This window comes from Brachionichthys hirsutus, chromosome 14 (assembly GCF_040956055.1).
Source record: "Brachionichthys hirsutus isolate HB-005 chromosome 14, CSIRO-AGI_Bhir_v1, whole genome shotgun sequence".
In the NCBI taxonomy this organism is placed as follows: domain Eukaryota; kingdom Metazoa; phylum Chordata; class Actinopteri; order Lophiiformes; family Brachionichthyidae; genus Brachionichthys; species Brachionichthys hirsutus.
Window position 1 is genome coordinate 1,062,899 of NC_090910.1, and position 24,534 is coordinate 1,087,432.

General features: G+C 51.4%; 1 protein-coding gene across 1 annotated transcript in view; it reads left to right on the forward strand.

Annotated features, from left to right (window-relative positions):
* Positions 1 to 2,094: 2,094 nt before the first annotated feature.
* The window catches only part of tgfbr1b (transforming growth factor, beta receptor 1 b), a 28,860-nt gene continuing 6,420 nt past the window's right edge, over positions 2,095 to 24,534 (forward strand). Inside the window, exons 1-8 of the mRNA XM_068748053.1 lie at positions 2,095 to 2,158; positions 14,676 to 14,927; positions 16,309 to 16,578; positions 18,635 to 18,865; positions 20,073 to 20,240; positions 20,964 to 21,120; positions 22,843 to 22,967; positions 23,076 to 23,206. Coding sequence (XP_068604154.1) covers positions 2,095 to 2,158; positions 14,676 to 14,927; positions 16,309 to 16,578; positions 18,635 to 18,865; positions 20,073 to 20,240; positions 20,964 to 21,120; positions 22,843 to 22,967; positions 23,076 to 23,206 — 1,398 coding nt within the window. The remainder of the gene's footprint in view (positions 2,159 to 14,675; positions 14,928 to 16,308; positions 16,579 to 18,634; positions 18,866 to 20,072; positions 20,241 to 20,963; positions 21,121 to 22,842; positions 22,968 to 23,075; positions 23,207 to 24,534) is intronic.

Genomic DNA, 24,534 nt, shown 5'->3' on the forward strand with positions numbered 1-24,534 from the left:
TGGTGAAGGACAGCATCGGTACGTATCATTCCGCGAGGCTCCTGACCATAATACTATGGTGAAGGACAGCATCGGTACGTATCATTCCGCGAGGCTCCTGACCATAATACTATGTTGAAGGACGGCATCGGTACGTATCACTCCGCGAGGCTCCTGACCATAATACTATGGTGAAGGACAGCACCGGTACTGTGTTTTCTGTTGACCAGTCTGAACCGTGTTTGTTTTGGGATTATTTGCTTCCCTCTCTCTGACCTGCCAAACATTGATTTTCCTCTTTTACCAATCGTAGTACGTAGTTCGTAGTTCGTAGTTCGTAGTTTGACCTTTACATCGCAGCCTTGCTTGTAAATGTTTTATTAACTTAACTTTGACTTCTTTTCTGGGGATTACAGCTCGCACTGAAGGAAGCAGCCGCTAAATATCGGCAAAGGCTGCAGAATAGAATAGAAATAGAAGAAATAGAAGAAATAGAAAGGCTTTATTGTCATTGAGATTAGGAGCTGCTCCGTTACAACATTAAATACGAGTAACAGGAGAATAAAACACGCAGGTACTAGCCTGGAGACAGTGTACAGTAAACAGCTGGCCCCCGACCCCGACCCCGATACTGTACATATGTAGTACTCATTGCATGGTCATACCTATCTTCATACCTATAGGCCAGTAATACTGTAAACATGTAGTAAACCACCAAGACAATCAGACTCCCCGGGAGTCAAACATTCACCCGAGATCAAGCCAGTCTGCGTCAGGCTCTCACAAACGTTTGCTTCTCTGTGCAGGATTAACGCAGTGCTACTTGTACTCGGTTGTGTTTCACTGGTCTGCTACTTGTACTCGTTTGTGTTTCACTGTTCTGCTACTTGTACTCGGTTGTGTTTAACTGTTCTGCTACTTGTACTCGGTTGTGTTTAACTGGTCTGCTATTTGTACTCTGTTGTGTTTAACTGGTCTGCTATTTGTACTCGTTTGTGTTTAACTGGTATGCTACTTGTACTCGGTTGTGTTTAACTGGTCTGCTATTTGTACTCTGTTGTGTTTCACTGGTCTGCTACTTGTACTCGGTTGTGTTTAACTGGTCTGCTATTTGTACTCGGTTGTGTTTCACTGGTCTGCTACTTGTACTCGGTTGTGTTTCACTGGTCTGCTACTTGTACTCGGTTGTGTTTAACTGGTCTGCTATTTGTACTCGGTTGTGTTTCACTGGTCTGCTACTTGTACTCGGTTGTGTTTAACTGGTCTGCTATTTGTACTCGGTTGTGTTTCACTGGTCTGCTACTTGTACTCGGTTGTGTTTAACTGATCTGCTACTTATACTCGGTTGTGTTTCACTGGTCTGCTATTTGTACTCGGTTGTGTTTCACTGGTCTGCTACTTGTACTCGTTTGTGTTTAACTGGTCTGCTACTTGTACTCGGTTGTGTTTAACTGGTCTGCTACTTGTACTCGGTTGTGTTTCACTGGTCTGCTACTTGTACTCGGTTGTGTTTCACTGGTCTGCTACTTGTACTCGGTTGTGTTTAACTTGTCTGCTACTTGTACTCGGTTGTGTTTCACTGGTCTGCTATTTGTACTCGGTTGTGTTTCACTGGTCTGCTACTTGTACTCGTTTGTGTTTAACTGGTCTGCTACTTGTACTCGTTTGTGTTTAACTGGTCTGCTACTTGTACTCGGTTGTGTTTCACTGGTCTGCTACTTGTACTCGGTTGTGTTTCACTGGTCTGCTACTTGTACTCGTTTGTGTTTCACTGGTCTGCTATTTGTACTAGGTTGTGTTTCACTGGTCTGCTACTTGTACTCGTTTGTGTTTAACTGGTCTGCTACTTGTACTCGGTTGTGTTTCACTGGTTCACCTCATCGCTGTTTGGGTGAATGTTCAATTCGTCATTAATTCCCACACCGTTTGTTTACAGCAGCGGTGACGTGCTTCAACGGGGCGGGGTTTGGAAGACCTATTCGCCAATCATCATCACGCTTTATTCAAGTGAGCATTTGGGAGGCGGGATCTGTGTCTCCGTCAGCCAATCAGCAGCTCCCTTCCTCGGCGCTGGGAGAAGTTCGCAGCAGGCGCGCAGTCTGGTCTGGAGCCGCGATGGACGCGACGCAGCTGCTTCTGTTCGTCGTCCTGTTCTGGGCCGGGCTGGAAGAGAACACCGGTGAGTTCCTCCGAACCGGCCCCGCGGACCCGCGCGTCGTGTTTCCAGCTGCTTCCCGAAAGTCGCGCCGCTGAGTCCGGCCGGTTTAGCGAGAAAAGCTCTTTGTTCAAGACGCCCGAAGAAGCAGAGTGTCAAACTAAGATGGCGCAGGGTCGGCGGCCAGCCTGCTGCTGCCCGCCGGAGGGAGGCTTGTCTGGGGATGAAGCGCGGGGAGCTGGAAGCCACAGCGGGGAGCTGGAAGCCACAGCGGGGCTGCTGCCCGCGGCCGGAGCGGGACGCTTTCTGAAGCCTGCCCCGGCAGCGGACACCGCCGGCGGGGACCAGCCCTCGGTTCTCCCCACACAAAGTTGTCAGTGAGCGGATGATCGACCATTTACGCTGCAGCTCATGCCTGGCTCGTGGGTTGCGGGAGTTCGCCCTGCCTGCGTTCCTCTGTCTCGTTCGGGTTCCGCTATTTGCTGTTTCTTCTCAGGCTATGCTAACTATGCTAACGCCACCCGCTAGTTTATTTACTAAAGGACTTTCTGTCGGGCTGTTCTTCTGATGGATCGGGCTCGTCTTCCCTCGGGAGTTCTGGTCCTGATCGGGGTTGTCTTCCCTCGGGAGTTCTGGTCCTGATCGGGTTTGTCTTCCCTCGGGAGTTCTGGTCCTGATCGGGGTTGTCTTCCCTCGGGAGTTCTGGTCCTGATCGGGTTTGTCTTCCCTCGGGAGTTCTGGTTCTGGTCCTGATCGGGGTTGTCTTCCCTGGGGAGTTCTGGTTCTGGTCCTGATCGGGGTTGTCTTCCCTGGGAGTTCTGGTTCTGGTCCTGATCGGGCTTGTCTTCCCTGGGGAGTTCTGGTTCTGGTCCTGATCGGGGTTGTCTTCCCTGGGGAGTTCTGGTTCTGGTCCTGATCGGGCTTGTCTTCCCGCGGGAGTTCTGGTTGGTTGCTCAACTTGCTCGTTCTTCTCCGTCTGTCGGATGAACGTCCCGGGAGCCTGCTCTCTCTCCAGCGGTACCGAGGTCTGATGCTCTCTCTCCAGCGGTACCGAGGTCCGATGCTCTCTCTCCAGCGGTACCGAGGTCCGATGCTCTCTCTCTAGCGGTACCGAGGTCCGGTGGTTCTGTAGACTGGTCATGAAACCAAACGAGACTGTTCCATTTAAACTCTGCTTCTTCTTCCCGGGTTGTTGAAGGTCCGTTCAGGATGTTCCGGTCGGCGCTGCTCGGTTCGGCCGGACCGCTGCAGATCTCGTTCTCACGGCGTGTCTGAATGTGTGTCTGTGGTTCCAGAGGTGGAACACTGGGTTCTGGTTCTGGTTCTGGTTCTGGTGCACCAGTCCGGCGTCTCTCCTTGTGCTGAGATTCTGATTTAGCAGCGTTTTGCTTTTCTCATCGACGGTCAATGATTTTCCGTATTGATCCGATCCACAGACTCACGTTTCCTTTGTGTGTGGAGAGAGTCTCGTTTAGAAACGGAGTCGGTGAAGATCTCCTCGGAACCGCGTCGCGGCGTGCCCCGTGGCGTGTCCCGTGGCGTGTCCCGCGGGGTGTCCCGCGTCCTGGCGTGCCCCGTGGCATGTCCCGCGGGGTGTCCCGCATCCTGGCGTGCCCCGTGGCGTGTCCCGCGGGGTGTCCCGCGTCCTGGCGTGCCCCGTGGCGTGTCCCGTGGCATGTCCCGCGGGGTGTCCCGCATCCTGGCGTGCCCCGTGGCGTGTCCCGCGGGGTGTCCCGCGTCCTGGCGTGCCCCGTGGCATGTCCCGCGGGGTGTCCCGCATCCTGGCGTGCCCCGTGGCGTGTCCCGCGGGGTGTCCCGCGTCCTGGCGTGCCCCGTGGCATGTCCCGCGGGGTGTCCCGCATCCTGGCGTGCCCCGTGGCGTGTCCCGCGGGGTGTCCCGCGTCCTGGCGTGCCCCGTGGCGTGTCCCGTGGCATGTCCCGCGGGGTGTCCCGCATCCTGGCGTGCCCCGTGGCGTGTCCCGCGGGGTGTCCCGCGTCCTGGCGTGCCCCGTGGCGTGTCCCGTGGCGTGTCCCGTGGCGTGTCCCGCGGGGTGTCCCGCGTCCTGGCGTGCCCCGTGGCGTGTCCCGCGGGGTGTCCCGCGTCCTGCCGTGCCCCGCGGCGTGCTGGGAATGACGCTCTTTGTCCAACAGGATTCTCTTGTCCCGGGTCTGAAGCTCGAGTTGCATCAGAACGGAAGATTATCAAGGAGAGTCTGTTGTGTGAGCGAAACCCAAATCAAGACGGTAAATGGGGGGGCGTCCCTGAGTGCCACGCCCCAAACGGGGTGCTGCCAGCCTCAGTCACCCCCCCCCCCCCGCTGTGAATCAGAGGACAGACGAGGTGTCCACTGCCACGTGCCGGTGATCGGCGTGCAAGAAAGTAAAGGAGGAACAAGACGAACGAGCTGAAACGTCAACGCAGTACATCGTAAAAACACCTTTGAATACTGCTGAGAACGCAGGGCAGTACTCAGATGTCTGGCTTTAGAGAGCACGCTTCATTCTCAGGGTATCTGAGTATCTGGGTACGCATTGGACTGGCAGAAGCTGCAGTAGTATTAAAATCATATCCTTCCAATGTAGTATTAGTCGAGGTTTTAATGTACCTGGGAACCAATCAGAACAAGAGAAAGGAGATACAGAATGTAGGGTAAAAACTACAAGAAGAAAGAACACTGAAGTATTAGGATCATCTCCCTCTGAAGTACTGCAGAACTCTGCAGCTACGTCACGCTGAAGTATTCGGATCATCTCCCTCTGAAGTACTGCATAACTCTGCAGCTACCTCACGCTGAAGTATTTGGATCGTCTCCCTCTGAAGTACTGCAGAACTCTGCAGCTACTTCACGCTGAAGTATTTGGATCGTCTCCCTCTGAAGTACTGCAGAACTCTGCAGCTACGTCACGCTGAAGTATTCGGATTGTCTCCCTCTGAAGTACTGCAGAACTCTGCAGCTACCTCACGCTGAAGTATTCGGATCATCTCCCTCTGAAGTACTGCATAACTCTGCAGCTACCTCACGCTGAAGTATTTGGATTGTCTCCCTCTGAAGTACTGCAGAACTCTGCAGCTACCTCACGCTGAAGTATTTGGATTGTCTCCCTCTGAAGTACTGCAGAACTCTGCAGCTACTTCACGCTGAAGTATTCGGATCGTCTCCCTCTGAAGTACTGCAGAACTCTGCAGCTACGTCACGCTGAAGTATTCGGATCGTCTCCCTCTGAAGTACTGCAGAACTTGGGTTGGAGTGCTCCAGCGGCTGCTGCTCGTTTAGTTCTGGCCTAAATCATAAATGTTACACAACGCTAGTCGTTTTAACAAACACAACGTCGCTGGGATCAATAAAGTCTCCGGATCAGTTCAGAACTACGGAACGAAACGCTTCGGGTGTTTCAGCTGAATCGCTGACTTCACTGTCAATCAAAATCACTGCTCGGACAGATCGTCCAATCAGCATGCCCCAGATGCATGGGCATGAATACAGAGGAATGGGTATAGGAATAATCATAATCATAAGAATAATCAATAATAATAATAATCATAAGAATAATCATCATCATAAGAATAATCATAAGAATAAGAATAATCATAATAATAAGAATAATCATAATAAGAATCATAAGAATCATCATCATAAGAATAATCATAAGAATAATCATAAGAATAAGAATAATCATAAGAATAAGAATAATCATAAGAGTAATCATAAGAATAAGAATAATCATAAGAATAAGAATAATCATAAGAATCATAATAATAAGACTCATAATAATAAGAATCATAACGATAAATCAATAATAAGAATTATAATAAGAATCATCACAATAATAATAATAATAATAATACGAATCATAATACTAATTTTCACTTCCGCAGGCAAGAGGTCAGAACTAATTTAACCCTCGATCGGATTCATTGAAGTTTTGAATTGATTCAGTAAAATGACCGTTCGGGGATGTTTTTGAGTTTACCAGTAAAAGATATCGGACCCAGGACACCGGAATACGGATTCCACCAGATCCAGTCGTGCGTCATCGTTGCATAGCGTGTTCTTGGCCCCCGTTGGATCCGACCTCCAGGACCTCCAGGACCTGGATCCTCTTTGGTGTCGGGTTCAACAGATGTGAAAGAAGTTTTGCTTCCTCTCACTCCTTTTTTCTTTATTTGTTTTCTTTATTGTATTTATGTATTTGAAATAATTATTAAATCAAACCAATCAGTGTGAGGCAGCTTTTAACCTGATGGGGAGTGCAGAGACTCGTGGTCAGTGCTGCGGGCGCCAAAGCGTTGATGAACGGCGCCCGCTGCTGCGGCCGGGAGTCACCAGCCCCGTAAATGATGCCTGTCCGTAGCGGATTAGCATTAGGATGCGTTACGAAGCTACTCATTGATTGTAACTGCTGCTGAATAGTTCCTATTGATCAGCGTCCCGGTCAGCTCTCTCTAACGCTGTCACGGCGAGGCTTCGTTCTGCGCCTCAGAGGAAATCTCAATGTGGGACTGGAATCTCTGATCAATGGTAAAACCTCGTGATACCATTTAAACGCTTCCCATGATGCATCTGGTTTCAGCGTTGCCTGGTCAAGATGATGTGATTCAGTTGGTTTCAGTTTTTTAGGTTTCGTTTTGGGTAAATTGCTCCGCCCTCGTGTTTCAGGGACGGACACGGTGTCGGTCTGCCAGCTGTCCGTCCCCCCCCCCTTTAGATCAGGCTGCTGCATATTGATAAGGGCAGCAGCCGGGGCAGATGTATTGCCTTCTCGCCCCCTCCCAGGCTTCATCTGTGTAATGAAACAAATGCCAGCTCAGCTATATCTAAGTGTTTTCCAGATCAAGCCATTTGCATGGCACGCATAGTTTTCATCATGAGTCGGAGTCGGAGTCTGAATCGGAGGGGGGATATTTCAAGTCCAGTGTGGACCAAAGTTTGAAGTGTGAACTGGTAGCTTCCCTTGAGCAAGCCCCCCAGCCATGCGGCTGCACGTCCCGCCCCCGTCTTCCGTTATTGAGGGTCGACAGGACATTTGTTTGTGTGTAAGAAGACGTTCGCCACGAGGACCAATAAGAACCTTCAACTAAAACCAATGACATGCAGCCCAGTAAGAGTAGTTTGACCCGGACTGTTCCATTGTCATTTACCATCTGGGAAGATAATGCACACACACATTTAGGTACGTCCTCCATCCTGTCTCCCTGCCAGCCTCAGGCTCCTGCAGACGAGGACATGTGTGGAGCAGCGCTGGACGTCCTGCCAGGTGTCCTGGGTGTCCTGTTTAAGGACAGGGTACTTTGTCTCATGGCACTGACCTGCAAGCACAACCGGGTCACCCGGCCAGAGAGGAGCCTTTCTAGTCTGCTTTGTGTCTGTGTGAGGGGGAGGTTGGAACAGCCCCCCCCCCCAGGGCACACATATAGAAAGCACATCTGGTATGGACAAAGGGCTGACCATAAAGGAGCTCTATGGGGGTAGGGTGGCGGGGATGGGCGAGGCCAGGACCTGTGGGATCTGAAAGGTCCCACTGAATTAGGAACACACAAAAGAGAGGAGCCGAGTGGGAGCAGGGCGAGTCCCGTTCTCTGGGTTCTCCGGGTTCCTGCCACCTCCAAAGACCTGCAGTTTGGGAGACCACAAATTAGGGATCGACCGATGTGTTCTTTCAGGGCCGATAACGATTAACAAGTCCAGGAGGCCGATGACGGATATTCGGAGGCATCAAAACTTTGAGCAATATGAGATGGTACACTTTAAGTGCCTTTTCTGGATGACGGCGTGTTGAAGGGTTCTACATGCTCAACTCATCCTGCCTCATCTAGTACAGCATATTGGAGAGCTGGTTTTATAATGCAAATGTTAGGTTATCAGTCAAAGCTAGGCTGCTACGTACTGAGACTGTTGAGCCCTGATCACCATGACGACGGCTTCAGGGCTTGCTTCCTGCTGCTGGGATGTCTCGGTTGACTGAAAGAAACACACAGTTCTCTAGCCGTCCCCTTAAAGTAGCAAGCCGAGCAAAAGCGTCAACACAACCCGTGTATCATCGGAAAGAACACATCTACACACAACTTCCATCTGTCGGCGTCCCGGCCTCTCCGGAGTCGGGGGCGATGTTGTTGGGGGACCAGGACTGTCAGGAGAAGGGGGTGGTGAGAATGAGGATGCAGATCAAACTAGAAAAGCACTCTGAGAGCTCAGACCCCCTTATTGTGATTTACACCGATAATAATGGCCCTACATTTATTTAATCTATTTTTAGATTCCGTAACCATGAAAACAAACTTTAACAGCTGGATTCACAGTGGAATCGTTGTTAGTCCAGAAGTTACTCAAAGCAGCCTTTCAGAGCTTCTGAAGATGCAACGATTCCGTCTCGTTCAGGGACAGACATCAACCTGCAGCAACAGTCGCCATAGCAACCCTCTCAGATGGCTTTAATGTTCAAATGCAATATGTGTTTTGCTGGCCTCATTCTGGATCAGATCCAGAAGACATTTTACATGCTGCTTCATATTGGATGGACCCCTCTTTGGACCCCTCTTTGGACCCCGCTTTGGACCCCTTGGAAGGCAATTTGGTTTACAGCAGTTTGAACTGCAGCATGCTCATGCATGCATGCATGCGCCCGGGCAATGCGGGTGAAGTGTCTTGCCTAAGGACACAACGACAGTGTACACATGCGCCTGAGCCGGGGATCGAACCACCAACCTCTCGGTCGTAGGACGACCCTCTGCGCTACTGTCGCCCCAATATTCTTTGGACCCCTCTTTGGACCCCTCATTGGACCCCTCTCTGGACCCCTCTTTGGGCCCCTCATTGGACCCCTCTTTGGACCCCTCTTTGGACCCCTCATTGGACCCCTCTTTGGACCCCTCTTTGGACCCCTCATTGGACCCCTCTTTGGACCCCTCTTTGGACCCCTCATTGGACCCCTCTCTGGACCCCTCTTTGGACCCCTCTTTGGACCCCTCTTTGGACCCCTCTATGACTTGGAGGCTTTTTAAAAACATCCTCTTGTAAAATGTGCATTCATTTCGCTCACCAAGTAAATGGGGAAAATCCGGAACGCAACAGTATCCACAATACGCATCCGATCCAGATGAATTCTGTGGTGAGGTAGAGCCCCCCCCCTACATGTCTGTCATTCCATAAACATCAGTCAATAATCAACCGAGATATTGAGGAACACATTTTGAAGCTCCATTGACTGCAATGTTACCAAAAATGTCAGAACCCCGGATCTCTTCTGGATCATCACCAAAATGTGATCGTATGTTCCTGAAGAGTCCATCAAGATGCGTCCTGTTTCAGTTGTCTTGCAAACACAGACAAATCAACACAGATGGAGGCAATGATGATGATCATGTCAATAAGAGACGGGGCGAGGAGCTCGGTCTCCAGGGAGGAACATGTCCTGCTGGGAGGAGGTCTCGGGGAAGACCTAGGACACGCTGGAGAGACTCTGTCTCTCTGCTGGCCTGGGAACGCCTCGGGACCCCCCCGGAAGGAGCAGGTGGATGGGGAGAGGGAGGTCCCTGCTGAGACTGTTGGAGGATGGAGGGATGGATGGACGGATGGCGGGATGGATCATGTCCTGCGCAGGGCCCCAGGCCTATCGTCACTTTGTCTCCTGTCGAGTTGTATTCCTGAATTGTACTCTGTCAGCCATTAATCAATATATTAAAGTCATTCTGCACTTCGTGTTGAGCTGGTACTCAGAGATGTATCTTGCTGTGTTGGGGACATTTTTGTCCATCGGTCCTTAGGTGTTTGGCTCATAGCCCGCAGCAGATGGTGTCAGGTTTGAGACTGGACATTAGACTAAACACGTGTCCCCATGTCTTTCTGGTCTGTCTCTCGCTGTCTGTTTCTGTATGTGTTTGAAATCTGAATTCACAGAAAACCCAGCAATAGTGTGAGTGTATTTGTACCACTAGGTGCGTTTACATGGACACATTTAACCCGGTTAAAATCCTGATCGGAATAAAAATGCTTCATGGACACACCTTAACCGGAATAGTCTAACCCAATCCAGCCTGATCCGGTCACAATTCTATCCCGATGGAGAGGGGTGGTTTATACCGATTTGTAACCCGGTCAGGGCGCATGAAAACACTTATTCCGATGTATCGGTACAAGTCGTCCTTACTGCGCATGTCTGTGACGTCAGCTACACGCGCTGCTGCTATTGCCGGAAGCTAGTTGAAGCAGAGCGAGCGAAAAGCACGGCGGGCGGAAGACAGAACTGGTCAATATCTGAGACAAACATGTTGCCGGAGACATTAAAGGAGGAAACTAAAAGCGCAAACGGGGAAAACGAGCGAAATAACACTGACGTTTCAGGCAGGAAAGCGCGGAGCGATGATTTGTTTACAACGGAAGTTGCTACGCTACGCTTCTTCTTCTACCATTTCCGGTGCTTTTGGTCAAACTGCGCATGTCAGAATATTCTGTTCCGATCAAAAGTGTGATGCATGAACACGCAAATCCTAATCGGATCGGATCTTTAGGGTCCATGAACACGGCGCATCGGATCACAATTTTACTCTGAACTCTGATCGGAATAAAGAAACTTTGTCCATGTAAACGCACCTAGTGTGATCAGTTATCACGAGGGCTGCACCGATCTTTAAAAAGCACAAGTCCCCAGCTGCAGGATGACCCCTTGACTTTGGAAGTCCATTCTGTGGACCTCGTTCAAATGTTTGTGATGTAGAACATGTGGATGGAAGTACGGCCGACGAGCACCGAACCAGCTCAAACGCTTCCCAGTTCAATCAGTGTCGTCTGAGCAGAATGTCACAGCAGCACCTTTCTTCAGTCGGGATGGGAATCCAGAACCGGTTCTGTGGAGAACCGGTTCCCAGTGCTTTGATTCCTTGCTGGAGCGGCCGTGAACCCTAAACCCATTCTGGTGCTGATCCAGAAGAGATCCTGGATTCTGGATCAGTTGGACATTCTCTAACATTTCAACGGAGCTTCAAAACGTGTTCCTCAATATCTCGGTTGATTATTGACCGATGTTTACGGAATTTGGCACAGTCCTGTAAGGGGGGCGGGGGGGGACCTCGACCTCACCACCCGGATCAGATCCAGAATGACAGACTGAGACTGACTCCCATTTGCCATGTTAAAGTCACTGCTGAAGCTCTTAGCGTGAACAGCATCAAGCTTTTATTTTGAAACCGATCATCTCTGTCAGAAGTACGGCTGGCTATCATGGCCAATTTACATAATCGATTTGAGGCTCGAAGTCGATTCATCTCTCTCTCACACACACACACACACACACACACAGAGTTGTATTCCTGTTGTGGTTTATGCTCCTCCTCCACTTTGTTAGGCTGCAGACATTAAAACTTGAAGGTCCCACATTATAGAACACACTTTTCCGTGTCTCTACTCTGTTCTGGAGATTCTGGGTCCTGAATCTCCGGATCAACCCCAAACAATAATCAAAGCATCCAGTCGATCCTCCGTAGTTCGGTCGGTCTGGAATCACCTCCTGAAACACGTCTGGGAGAAATCTCTCCCCTTCTGACATCAGGAGGGGAGAACGTGCACACGCGTGCGTCCCCGTGTCTGCGCTCTCTTCACCGTCATGGCGACCAGGAAGCTGATCCAAAAGGTGAAGCTCCGTTCCTGTCCTCACCTGAGGTCACGACCTTTGGGGAGAGACCAAAGGACAAGGTCGCTGGTCCAAGCGGCTGAAAGGAGCTTCCTCCGTGGGGGGGGGGGACTCTGGAGGGAGTCTGTTTCCTCCGTGGGGGGGGACGGGACTCTGGAGGGAGTCTGCTTCCTCCGTGGGGGGGGACGGGACTCTGGAGGGAGTCTGCTTCCTCCGTGGGGGGGGGGGGACTCTGGAGGGAGTCTGCTTCCTCCGTGGGTGGGGGGGACTCTGGAGGGAGTCTGCTTCCTCCGTGGGGGGGGGGGGACAACTCTGGAGGGAGTCTGCTTCCTCCGTGGGGGGGGGGAGTGGAGACTGGAGGGAGTCTGCTTCCTCCGTGGGGGGGGGGGGCGGTGGGGGACTCTGGAGGGAGTCTGCTTCCTCCGTGCGGGGGACGGGGACGGGGACTCTGGAGGGAGTCTGCTTCCTCCGTGGGGGGGGCGGGTGGAGACTCTGGAGGGAGTCTGCTTCCTCCGCGGGGGGGGGGGGACTCTGGAGGGAGTCTGCTTCCTCCGTGGGGGGGGCGGGTGGAGACTCTGGAGGGAGTCTGTTTCCTCCGTGGGGGGGCGGTGGGGAACTCTGGAGGGAGTCTGTTTCCTCCGTGGGGGGGCGGTGGGGAACTCTGGAGGGAGTGTGAGACGCTCCGTCAGAATCTCCGCTCCTCTTCGGCTGCTGGACCCGCGACCCGACCCGGATAAGCGTGTTGAAGGTGATGATTCAAAGCATTTTAATTCCGTCCTCATAACAGTACCGTCCTCGAGCCGCGTGTGTGTGTGTGTGTGTGTGTGTGTGTGTGTGTGTGTGTGTGTGTGTGTGTGTGTGTGTGTGTGTGTGTGTGTGTGTGTGTGTGTGTGTGTGTGTGTGTGTGTGTGTGTGTGTGTGTGTGTGTGTGTGTGTGTGTGTGTGTGTGTGTGTGTGTGTGTGTGTGTGTGTGTGTGTGTGTGTGTGTGTGTGTGTGTGTGTGTGTGTGTGTGTGTGTGTGTGTGTGTGTGTGTGTGTGTGTGTGTGTGTGTGTGTGTGTGTGTGTGTGTGTGTGTGTGTGTGTGTGTGTGTGTGTGTGTGTGTGTGTGTGTGTGTGTGTGTGTGTGTGTGTGTGTGTGTGTGTGTGTGTGTGTGTGTGTGTGTGTGTGTGTGTGTGTGTGTGTGTGTGTGTGTGTGTGTGTGTGTGTGTGTGTGTGTGTGTGTGTGTGTGTGTGTGTGTGTGTGTGTGTGTGTGTGTGTGTGTGTGTGTGTGTGTGTGTGTGTGTGTGTGTGTGTGTGTGTGTGTGTGTGTGTGTGTGTGTGTGTGTGTGTGTGTGTGTGTGTGTGTGTGTGTGTGTGTGTGTGTGTGTGTGTGTGTGTGTGTGTGTGTGTGTGTGTGTGTGTGTGTGTGTGTGTGTGTGCGCGTGCGTGTGTGTGTGTGTGTGTAGAGACGCTCTCCATCTGTCTCCTGCACGAGTCGATAAAGAAGAGGAGAGTGGATGAAGTTTATTTTTTGTGGTAATGTTCCGGAGAAAATTGCCCAAAATGTTTTTGTGTGCTAAAAGCGTCCCTCACGGTTACCATGGTAGCGCGTGCTCGTTGTAAACGAACTTTTGCTTCTGGGTTTAGAGAGTTTCTGACGGAGCTGTTTGAGACAGACAAGAGGGACGCTGTCCTGCAGCATCTGTTTGAGACAGACAAGAGGGACGCTGTCCTGCAGCATCTGTTTGAGACAGACAAGAGGGACGCTGTCCTGCGGCATCTGTTTGAGACAGACAAGAGGGACGCTGTCCTGCGGCATCTGTTTGAGACAGACAAGAGGGACGCTGTCCTGCGGCATCTGTTTGAGACAGACAAGAGGGACGCTGTCCTGCAGCATCTGTTTGAGACAGAAATGAGGGACGCTGTCCTGCAGCATCTGTTTGAGACAGAAATGAGGGACGCTGTCCTGCAGCGTCTGTTTGAGACAGAAATGAGGGACGCTGTCCTGCAGCGTCTGTTTGAGACAGAAATGAGGGACGCTGTCCTGCAGCATCTGTTTGAGACAGAAATGAGGGACGCTGTCCTGCAGCATCTGTTTGAGACAGAAATGAGGGACGCTGTTCTGCAGCATCTGTTTGAGACAGAAATGAGGGACGCTGTCCTGCAGCATCTGTTTGCTATTTGGACCAAAGACTGGTCAGAAGACACTCTCTCTGGCCTTCTTGAATCATTTACGCTGCTATAATTAGCATATTAGCAGTGTGAAGATGTTGCACTGGGCGGCACGGTGGCACAGCGGGTAGTGCTGTTGCCTCACAACAAGAAGTGTATGTGCGTGTGTCCGGTTGACGCACAAGGTGGGTAGAGCGACTACAGACGAGACTTGAGGTCGACGGACTGCAGCGCTGTCTTTCTTTGGACCGTTTGCCTGTGTCTGTCCACGTTGGACACGCTCCTCGCCTGAACGCCACACGTCCCGTGTGTCTGCCTCGTTCGTTATTCAGCAGGCTCGTCTTCACAGCTGTGCGTTGCTTTGATCCAGCCATGCGGGATGTTTCTGAGCGCCGCGATGATTCCCGACTCGCTGTGCTGGAGGGAAGAAGGACGGAGACGGACGGAGACAGACAACTTCACACGCCGTTACTGAAGCCTGAGAGATGACAAATCCGACTTCCTCTGTGCGTGGGGGCGCTGCTGGTAGCGTCTGCCATGCTGTCCCAGCACTGAAATGTGAAGGGACTGAGTGGTTAGCTTCCATTAGCAGCGCAGAAGATAATTGAGTTTAATTAGATCAGAGGTTAGGAATAACTACTGAACTAAACGTGTCGATGTGAATTCAATCGCTAAAGGTGTGTTTTATGAGTACTTTGATACTTCCACAAAAGTGGCGCCTCGGTGCTAACTCCTCGCCCCCTTCGTCTCTCCTCTTCCTCAGCCCTCCAGTGTTACTGTGACCGTTGCAGTGCCAACTCCAGTTGCATAACTGATGGAATCTGCTATGTCGCCATCCACAAGTCAGGAAACCGGCTGACCAGAGAGCAGCGCCAGTGTGTGCACCAATACGAGCTGATCCCACGAGACCGGCCCTTCATATGCGCCCCGTCTGCCAAACAAGACACTGGTATTTACCCAATATGCTGTACCACGGACTACTGCAACAAAGAGCCTGATTTTGAAGTCTTCCCTGGTAAATGCACACACACACACACACACACACACACACACGCACACACACACTCACACACACAGCCTTAAGGCTTGAGGAAAACGAATAAAGCTTGAGATAGAGGAACTGATCCATGAAGAACTGTTCACTAGTCGGTGATTTAATCTAAAATTAATTTCACAGTATTATTGTAGTTTTTTTGTACTGCAGTCCTGCATATTAAAAACACTTGCCATAACCCATTCAGCCATTTGCAGCGAATGGGGACCAAAACTAAACCCAGTATTATTTCAAACATGTGGCAGACAATGCGTCAGGGACATTGGGGGCCTGATGGGTTCATAGCCCCAGGGTGTCCAAGACACTCGGCCGGAGTTTCCATGACAACAAAGTCGATCATCGACCTCTGGCATTGGGTGTCCTGGTGCCACGTGCATTTATGGACGTCCCTGTGCTTGAATGAGATGTTCTTTATGGACAAACTGTGACTAGCACAGACGTACAACAACAGAACACCACTTGCTTTTCGATTGGGGTGGCCATCTATCCCAATCACCCCCCTCCAAGTCTCACTGTCACTGCCCACGTGGGTGTTAAAATCCCCCGGAAGAACAATGGAGTCTCCGGTCGGAGCACTATTCAGTACCCTTCCCAAAGGAGGCCTTGTACTCTGCGCTGCTGTGCGGCCCGTAGGCCAAAGGAACAGTGAGACACCTGTCCCTGACCCAAAGGTGCAGGGAAACGACCCTCTCTTTCACCGTGGTACTTCTCAACCGCCATCACAAGCTCCGGCTCTTCCCCCCCAGCGAGGTAACATTCCATGTCCCGAGGGCTAGTCTCTGTGTCCAGGGATCGGGTCGTCAGTCCCCTTGTCGTTGACTGCCACCCAATCCACATTGCACCAGGTCTGTTTCAGGGTGTTGGAGAAAGCGTCTGTTTCATGGTCACGACTGTGGTAAACCTGGTGAGCTCTCCGGGGATCTCTACGGTTGAGGGATTGCAGTGGGTGTTGTGAGAGCTTCTTGAATTTGTCCAACTGAAAGTTCTGCGCATGTCTCCATCTCTTCTTCTCATATAATATATGCTGTTCCCTAAATATTGCACTGCTGCCACCTAAGTGACATCAAGGGCAGGGAACGTATTGATTCCAATCAGATTCCAACGGCAGCGAATGAGTTAGTGCGTGTGCGTGTCCTGTAAGATAACAGATGGAGCGGGTCCCTGTTCCACTTGGCCAGTTAGCGTTCTGGGTTATGGCTAGCACTCGTAGCATTGCCAGCAGTTTGTACGGAGTTATTTTCCAACAGTTTGCTTCTTCTCTCATGATGATCTCAGGCATTCCCAGCACATTTATTAACTTGTAATATGTCTAATTCTTTCTAATCTCCTTTGTGTCCTGCAGTCCCCACAGTGAAGACCCCCCCTCTTGGCCCTGTTGCACTTGCAGCAGTGATTGCAGGCCCAGTTTGTGTGCTCTGCTTGCTATTGGTCTTGGCATTCTATGTTTGCCACAGCCACAGGGGCCTGGGGGCGGGTGGTGCTGGGGCCCATCATCACCACCACCATCGGGTGCCAAATGAAGAGGACCCGTCCATAGACAATCCTTTCATCACAGTTGGGACAACGCTGAAGGACCTCATCTACGACATGACGACCTCAGGCTCTGGATCCGGTAGGATGCTGCTCTTTGTGTCTTATTCAGGATGTTGGGTGGGATACTGTGGGGGTCAGCCAGGTCGGTACCATTTCAGGATAGCAGCGTTTGGTCCGTCCATCGATTTCAGGATAGCGGCGTTGGGTCCGTCCGTCCATTTCAGGATAGCGGCGTTTGGTCCGTCCGTCCATTTCAGGATAGCGGCGTTGGGTCCGTCCGTCCATTTCAGGATAGCGGCGTTGGGTCCGTCCGTCCATTTCAGGATAGCGGCGTTGGGTCCGTCCGTCCATTTCAGGATAGCGGTGTTTGGTCCGTCCGTCCATTTCAGGATAGCAGCGTTTGGTCCGTCCGTCCATTTCAGGATAGCGGCGTTGGGTCCGTCCGTCCATTTCAGGATAGCGGCGTTTGGTCCGTCCGTCCATTTCAGGATAGCAGCGTTAGGTCCGTCCGTCCATTTCAGGATAGCAGCGTTTGGTCCGTCCGTCCATTTCAGGATAGCGGCGTTGGGTCCGTCCTTTTTAGGATAGCGGCGTTTGGTCCGTCCGTCCATTTGCGGATAGCGGCGTTGGGTCCGTCCGTCCATTTGCGGATAGCGGCGTTGGGTCCGTCCGTCCATTTGCGGATAGCGGCGTTTGGTCTGTCCGTCCTTTTCAGGATAGCGGCGTTTGGTCCGTCCATTTCAGGATAGCAGCGTTTGGTCCGTCCGTCCATTTCGGGATAGCGGCGTTTGGTCCGTCCGTTTCAGGATAGCGGCGTTTGGTCCGTCCTTTTTAGGATAGCGGCGTTTGGTCCGTCCTTTTTAGGATAGCGGCGTTTGGTCCGTCCTTTTCAGGATAGCGGCGTTTGGTCCGTCCTTTTTAGGATAGCGGCGTTTGGTCCGTCTGCTCTTCCGTTTTGTGGGTAACAGGACTTTCTGCAGCCTGCCCCAGTCCCTATCGGTGAGAGGCAGGTACACCCTGAATCATTGTGACAACACAGACAGACAACCGTTCACGTACACACTATTTCCCGGGCGACTAAGCACACCCGATTATAAGCCACACCCACTCAATTCAAAGCAAACAGATTTTGTACACACACGGGCCACACCTGTCTAGAAGCCGCGTGTGTTCACGTTGTAACGAGATATTTAAACTGAATTTGTATTTCTTTGCTCGCTAACGGCTGCGTTTTCGGTGTCTTACGTGGTCGTATTGAGGATCCGAGCTGCACTGTGGCCTCTGGGCGGTCTCGCCGCACGCCGTTCCTGAGCCAACTCTCTGCATTGATCCGGGCTTGGGACTGGCAATGCTACGTTAGCTCCTGCTAACTCCACTACCCATGAGGCTGCACCAGATCTTTGTTTTTTTACCCCCTAAAAAGATTTCTATTGTTTTATTGTCTGTTTCAGCCACTGTTCAATTAGAAATAGAGGAACTGCTGTGTGTGTCGTTCTAAAGTAGAATTCAAGGGAAGTGATTGGATTGGCTGGCCCAGGATCATGTGCTGTTCATGCCCCCCCCTCTCCCCCCCCAATAACACGCACACAGCCAGAAGCTGTTGTTGATGCTAGCCATAAGTCAGCACCTACATCACTGCCAAGGAAATCGTTCCAACCATTTTCACACCATGCCGGCAGAATGAAGGTGTGTGTGTGTGTGTGTGGGGGGGGCTGTGATTAATGACTGTTGCTGAGTCAGAGCATGTGGGGGGGGGGGGGGGTCCTCTTGACTTCAGGGGAGGATTTTCATTGTATCATTTCCCTCATTAGTGAGCCAGCAGATGGTTAATCTCCTAATCCCGTTGTTTATCCGCCGTGCAGTAACAATGAAGGCTTTCTATTCCGCGTTTCTGTGGGTAAAATGTATGTTTTTAGGAACATACATTTTATTCTGTGATATAAATGGAATATTTGACCAGTATGCTTGCAGTATTCTGATGTACTCCAATACACACCTTATCTGTAGGACAACATCCCATCGCCTCCAGCTGTGATCTGTCCTGTGGAGTTTCCTCCATCTTTCTTTTGGCTTTTTACGTTGTATATTGTGACCCTGCCTTCAAATCAATTGTTTTCTGTCTGTCTTGTCTCCAGGCCTGCCCCTCCTGGTCCAGAGGACCATCGCCAGAACTATAATCCTGCAGGAGAGCATTGGAAAGGGCCGTTTTGGAGAGGTGTGGCGGGGGAAATGGCGTGGTGAGGAGGTGGCAGTAAAAATCTTCTCCTCGCGTGAGGAGCGCTCGTGGTTCCGTGAGGCCGAGATTTACCAGACTGTGATGCTGAGACACGAAAACATCCTGGGCTTCATCGCCGCGGACAACAAAGGTGGGACCCGGTCAGCAGAGATGAGACTGCACTGAACCTGGACCCAGGTTAGACTGCGCTGAACCTGGACCCAGGTTAGACTGCGCTGAACCTGGACCCAGGTTAGACTGCGCTGAACCTGGACCCAGGTTAGACTGCGCTGAACCTGGACCCAGGTTAGACTGCGCTGAACCTGGACCCAGGTTAGACTGCGCTGAACCTGGACCCAGGTTAGACTGCGCTGAACCTGGACCCAGGTTAGACTGCGCTGAACCTGGACCCAGGTTAGACTGCGCTGAACCTGGATCCGGGTTAGACTGCGCTGAACCTGGACCCGGGTTAGACTGCACTGAACCTGGACCCAGGTTAGACTGCACTGAACCTGGACCCGGGTTAGACTGCACTGAACCTGGACCCGGGTTAGACTGCACTGAACCTGGACCCGGGTTAGACTGCACTGAACCTGGACCCGGGTTAGACTGCACTGAACCTGGACCCGGGTTAGACTGCACTGAACCTGGACCCGGGTTAGACTGCACTGAACCTGGACCCGGGTTAGACTGCACTGAACCTGGACCCGGGTTAGACTGCACTGAACCTGGACCCGGGTTAGACTGCACTGAACCTGGACCCGGGTTAGACTGCACCGAACCTGGACCCGGGTTAGACTGCACCGAACCTGGACCCAGGTTAGACTGCACCGAACCTGGACCCAGGTTAGACCGCACTGAACCTGGACCCAGGTTAGACTGCACGGAACCTGGATCCAGGTTAGACCGCACTGAACCTGGACCCAGGTTAGACCGCACTGAACCTGGACCCGGGTTAGACCGCACTGAACCTGGACCCAGGTTAGACCGCACTGAACCTGGACCCAGGTTAGACTGCACGGAACCTGGATCCAGATTAGACTTCTTGGAGGTCATCACCTCCTCTTCTTCCTCCTCTTCTTCCTCCTCAGTTGGACTTTTCTTCTTAACAAAGAAGCTCTCCAAAGACTTTTGTGTTTTTAAATTAATTTTCGCGAGTTCACGGCTGAGTTTTTTAGCAACGTATCAAGAGGCGATTGTTCCGTTGGAGGAAATCCGGTTGTTTTTCAAAATAAAACACCCGGTGGTTGGGGACCGAGCTGTTTGACTTCCGAGTCGTTGGAGAACCGAGGTTCCACGGTAGAAGGAAGTCTAAGACTTGGAGCTGTTCCTTACTGGTGTTCCGCGTCTTCCTCCAGATAACGGCACGTGGACTCAGCTGTGGCTGGTGTCCGATTACCACGAGCACGGCTCCCTGTTTGACTACCTGAACCGCTACACCGTCACGGTGGAGGGCATGATTAAGCTGTCCCTGTCCACAGCCAGCGGCCTCGCCCACCTCCACATGGAGATAGTGGGCACGCAAGGTGAGACGCACGCACTGCAAGGCGCCTTGCTGTACTGTCCACATGCAGTATTTATTTTTCTTTTCAGTGTTTTTCTATCAATAACTTTGATCACTTTGGTCCACTGTCACTATAAATCCACGATAAAGATCTCACTCGTCAGCTTTCTCTTAAAGGGATCCCTGACTCTTGACTAATCAGTCCAAAAATACAAGTATATGCCTCTACTACGTACATGGACAAAAATATCTAAGTACTTATTAGCTATATCCTCCTGGGGCCCATCCCGTTGACATGTCCACTACAGAGGACATGTCAACGGGATGGGCCTCAGGAGGATAAAATCTGCTTTATTTTGCCAATGCTGTTAAATCGCAAGGCATTCTGGGTATCACGTCAAATGGTTGCAGCACCCAGCTCACTTGTTTAGTATGGCAGCGATCTGCTAGCAGCGCTCTGTTAGCAGCGCTCTGCTAGCAGCGCTCTGTTAGCAGCGCTCTGCTAGCAGCGCTTTGCTAGCAGCGCTCTGTTAGCAACAATCTGTTAGCAACAATCTGCTAGCAGCGCTCTGTTAGCAACAATCTTTTAGCAGCGCTCTGCTAGCTAGAGGCTCTTCTGAAGCCTGGTTCACTCGTCAATGCATGAGTTTCGGTAATCGGTCGTCCTCTGTTTAGACGGTGCCGAGTCATTCTCCGGTCGGTGTTGCTGGGCTCTATCTGAGAGTGAATGACGCTTTATCTCCAGGGAAGCCAGCGATAGCACACAGAGACCTGAAGTCAAAGAACATCCTGGTGAAGAAGAACGGGACGTGCTGCATCGCTGACCTGGGACTCGCCGTCCGCCACGACTCGGCCACCGACACCATCGATATCGCTCCAAATCACAGAGTGGGAACCAAAAGGTAGTGAGCTCGGTTTGCCGTGCTTTCCATCTTTGTAGCTGGAACGTCTTTACCTCTTTACCTCGTGTTTGAGTCGTCGGGCAGATTACAGACCAGGAACAAGCCCTTCAATTTAACCCTTTACTTGTTCCGGAACGTTTAGGCCAGGGGTGTCAAAAGCTGCTCTTTAGGTTGATGGACGACTGGTCTATTCACTCTGAACGGTGTTCCTGCTCAGGCTCGCGTTTAAAGAGTCACCGTTGCATTGTGGGAAATGTAGTATTGGTGCGTGTAAAAGATCTGCGGGCTGCCGGCTTCCTGCAGGCTGCGGGCCGGTTCTAATAATAAATCAATGTCATCCCAGGGGCCGTAGAAAACCTTCTCGCGGGCCGGATGTGGCCCCCGGGCCTTGACTTTGACATCTGTGGTTTAGGCTTTAGTTGTGACGGCTTCATCTCCCCAACAGAAGAGATGCAGGCTTCTGTACAGAAAGGTCCCCAACACAGAAAATAAGATGCACCAACCATGAAGAGTCAGAGCGATCAAAGTATTTTTAACTGATTCTTGAATCCGTAAATGGGTTTTAACTCTTTGAGTACCATTGACGTCTCTGCCAATCCTGACTTTGAAATCTGCCTCTCTTCAACGGCCGATAACTCCGGAATGAAAGATGGCAGGAACACACTTTTGAACCCTGGAGAAAGAGGAAATTAAGGAATCTAACAAGTGGTCGTCCATTTGGTAGGTTCGGCATTTGAGTAGTCACAGTAAATAATATTCTCTGGGGCTTAAATGAGCGAAAACTGGGACACTCAGCACTGAGCAGCGTTGAAAATGGCCGATGATGAATATATTCATTAGATAGAATGTTAGAGTACAAGTACAGTCAAACAGTAGCATGTATTACAGTACAAATAAGGTCAAACATCCTGTCTAAGAGGAGCAGTTGTATCTGGAAATGGAAAGCTGGAAAGTTTTTTATTGTCATTGTCAACACAGTACAAGTACAGTGAAACCAGATTGGATGAGTGAGCGTCGGCTGCAGCCGGTATCTACTTACGTCCGGTTTGGAGCTCCGTACTTTCATTTGATTAGCATAAAGTCTCATCTCATTTTCTAACCGCTTATTCCGTTATCGGGTCGCGGGCCAAGCTGGAGCCAATCCCAGCAGTCAATGGGCGAGAGGCGGGGGACACCCTGGACAAGCCGCCAGTTCATCGCAGGGCAACACAGAGACAGACAACCAGCCACACACACACTCACACCTACGGGCAATTTAGTGTCACCAATCAGCCTAGGCTGCATGTTTTTGGTGGTGGGAGGAAGCCGGAGAACCCGGAGAGAACCCACGCAGAACATGCAAACTCCTCACAGAATGGTCACAAGCCGGAGACGAACCTGCGACCATCTCGCTGTGAGGCAACAGTGCTAACCACTGCGCCACCGAGCCGCCCTAGCATAAAGTCAAATGAATCAAATGGCTGACTTGACGTTTTTAGGGTGATCCATCTTTAATGATAACCTGAAAGTGTTCTGGGAGCAGAGCTGAGCTTGCTATTCCAGTCACGTTGGCACTGAATGCGCCCCCGGCCTCGGTCCTCACCCGTTCATTTATTCCTTCTGTCTTCCCGCAGGCTGTCCCGAGGCATTGAAGCTCCGTGCTGCTGATGTATTTGTACTCTGCTGAACTTTGTGTACTTGTCTGCGAGCGGCTTGAACACGGCGTGCTGTCTTTCTGCTCAGGTACATGGCCCCGGAGGTCCTGGACGACTCCATCAACATGAAACACTTTGAGTCTTTCAAGAGAGCCGATATCTACGCCATGGGCCTGGTCTTCTGGGAGATAGCAAGCCGCTGCTCCATGGGAGGTGTGGATCACATACGGGCAGTGGGGGTGGGGGGGGGGGGGGGGGGGGGGGGTGAAGCAGAAGAGGGCATGCAAGAAGAGCCAGGTCGACTTGTTGTTTGTTTGTCAGGCATCCACGAGGACTACCAGCTGCCCTACCACGACTTGGTGCAGTCGGACCCTTCAGTGGAGGAGATGAGGAAGGTGGTGTGTGAGCAGAAGCTCCGCCCCAACATCCCCAACCGCTGGCAGAGCTGTGAGGTAGGACGGCCTGAGCGAATCACGGGTCCGAGTGGACGCGAGAACGGGTCCGAGTGGACGCGAGAACGGGTCCGAGTGGACGCAAGAACGGGTCCGAGTGGACGCGAGAACGGGTCTGCGGTTGTGTTCACTTATATCCAGCATTAATGCTGAACCGTGGAAGCCCTGCTCAGTAACGGCGTTACACACACACACACACACACACACCACACACACACACACACACACACACACACCACACACACACACACACACACACACACGGTGTGTGTCGGTCAGTTTACTGCGTTTAATAACTGAGTTGGTTAAGATAAGTAGCCGCTGAGCGTTTAGTGTGTGTTTCTCTGTGGACACACTCTGCTACACTTGAGAGACAGCATCCTCAGCTAAACTCGTGTCTGTGTACTATTGTAGTATCATACCCAGTTGAGTATCCATACGCACTATACGTGATTCAGGCAATGATGAAGGACTTTATGAGAGGCTTCTCTAAAAGTAAGTGACTGTGGGCTAAGAGCAGACCTGCAGGACGTCTCCGTTCAGTGTTCAGACTCGAGTCCATCTTCCTAGACTTCGTTGTGAAGCTCAGTCTAGAACTCGAGTCTAGAACTCGAGTCCATCTTCCTAGACTTTGTTGTGATACTCAGTCTAGAACTCGAGTCCAGCTTCCTAGACTTGGTTGTGATGCTCAGTCTAGAACTCGAGTCCATCTTCCTAGACTTCGTTGTGATACTCAGTCTAGAACTCGAGTCCAGCTTCCTAGACTTGGTTGTGATGCTCAGTCTAGAACTCGAGTCCAGCTTCCTAGACTTCGTTGTGAAGCTCAGTCTAGAACTCGAGTCCAGCTTCCTAGACTTTGTTGTGAAGCTCAGTCTAGAACTCGAGTCCAGCTTCCTAGACTTCGTTGTGAAGCTCAGTCTAGAACTCGAGTCCATCTTCCTAGACTTCGTTGTGAAGCTCAGTCTAGAACTCGAGTCCATCTTCCTAGACTTTGTTGTGAAGCTCAGTCTAGAACTTGAGTCTAGAACTCGAGTCCATCTTCCTAGACTTTGTTGTGAAGCTCAGTCTAGAACTCGAGTCCATCTTCCTAGACTTCATTGTGATGCTCAGTCTAGAACTCGAGTCCAGCTTCCTAGACTTCGTTGTGATGCTCAGTCTAGAACTCGAGTCCATCTTCCTAGACTTCGTTGTGAAGCTCAGTCTAGAACTCGAGTCCATGTTCCTAGACTTCGTTGTGATGCTCAGTCTAGAACTCGAGTCTAGAACTCGAGTCCATCTTCCTAGACTTCGTTGTGATGCTCAGTCTAGAACTCGAGTCCATGTTCCTA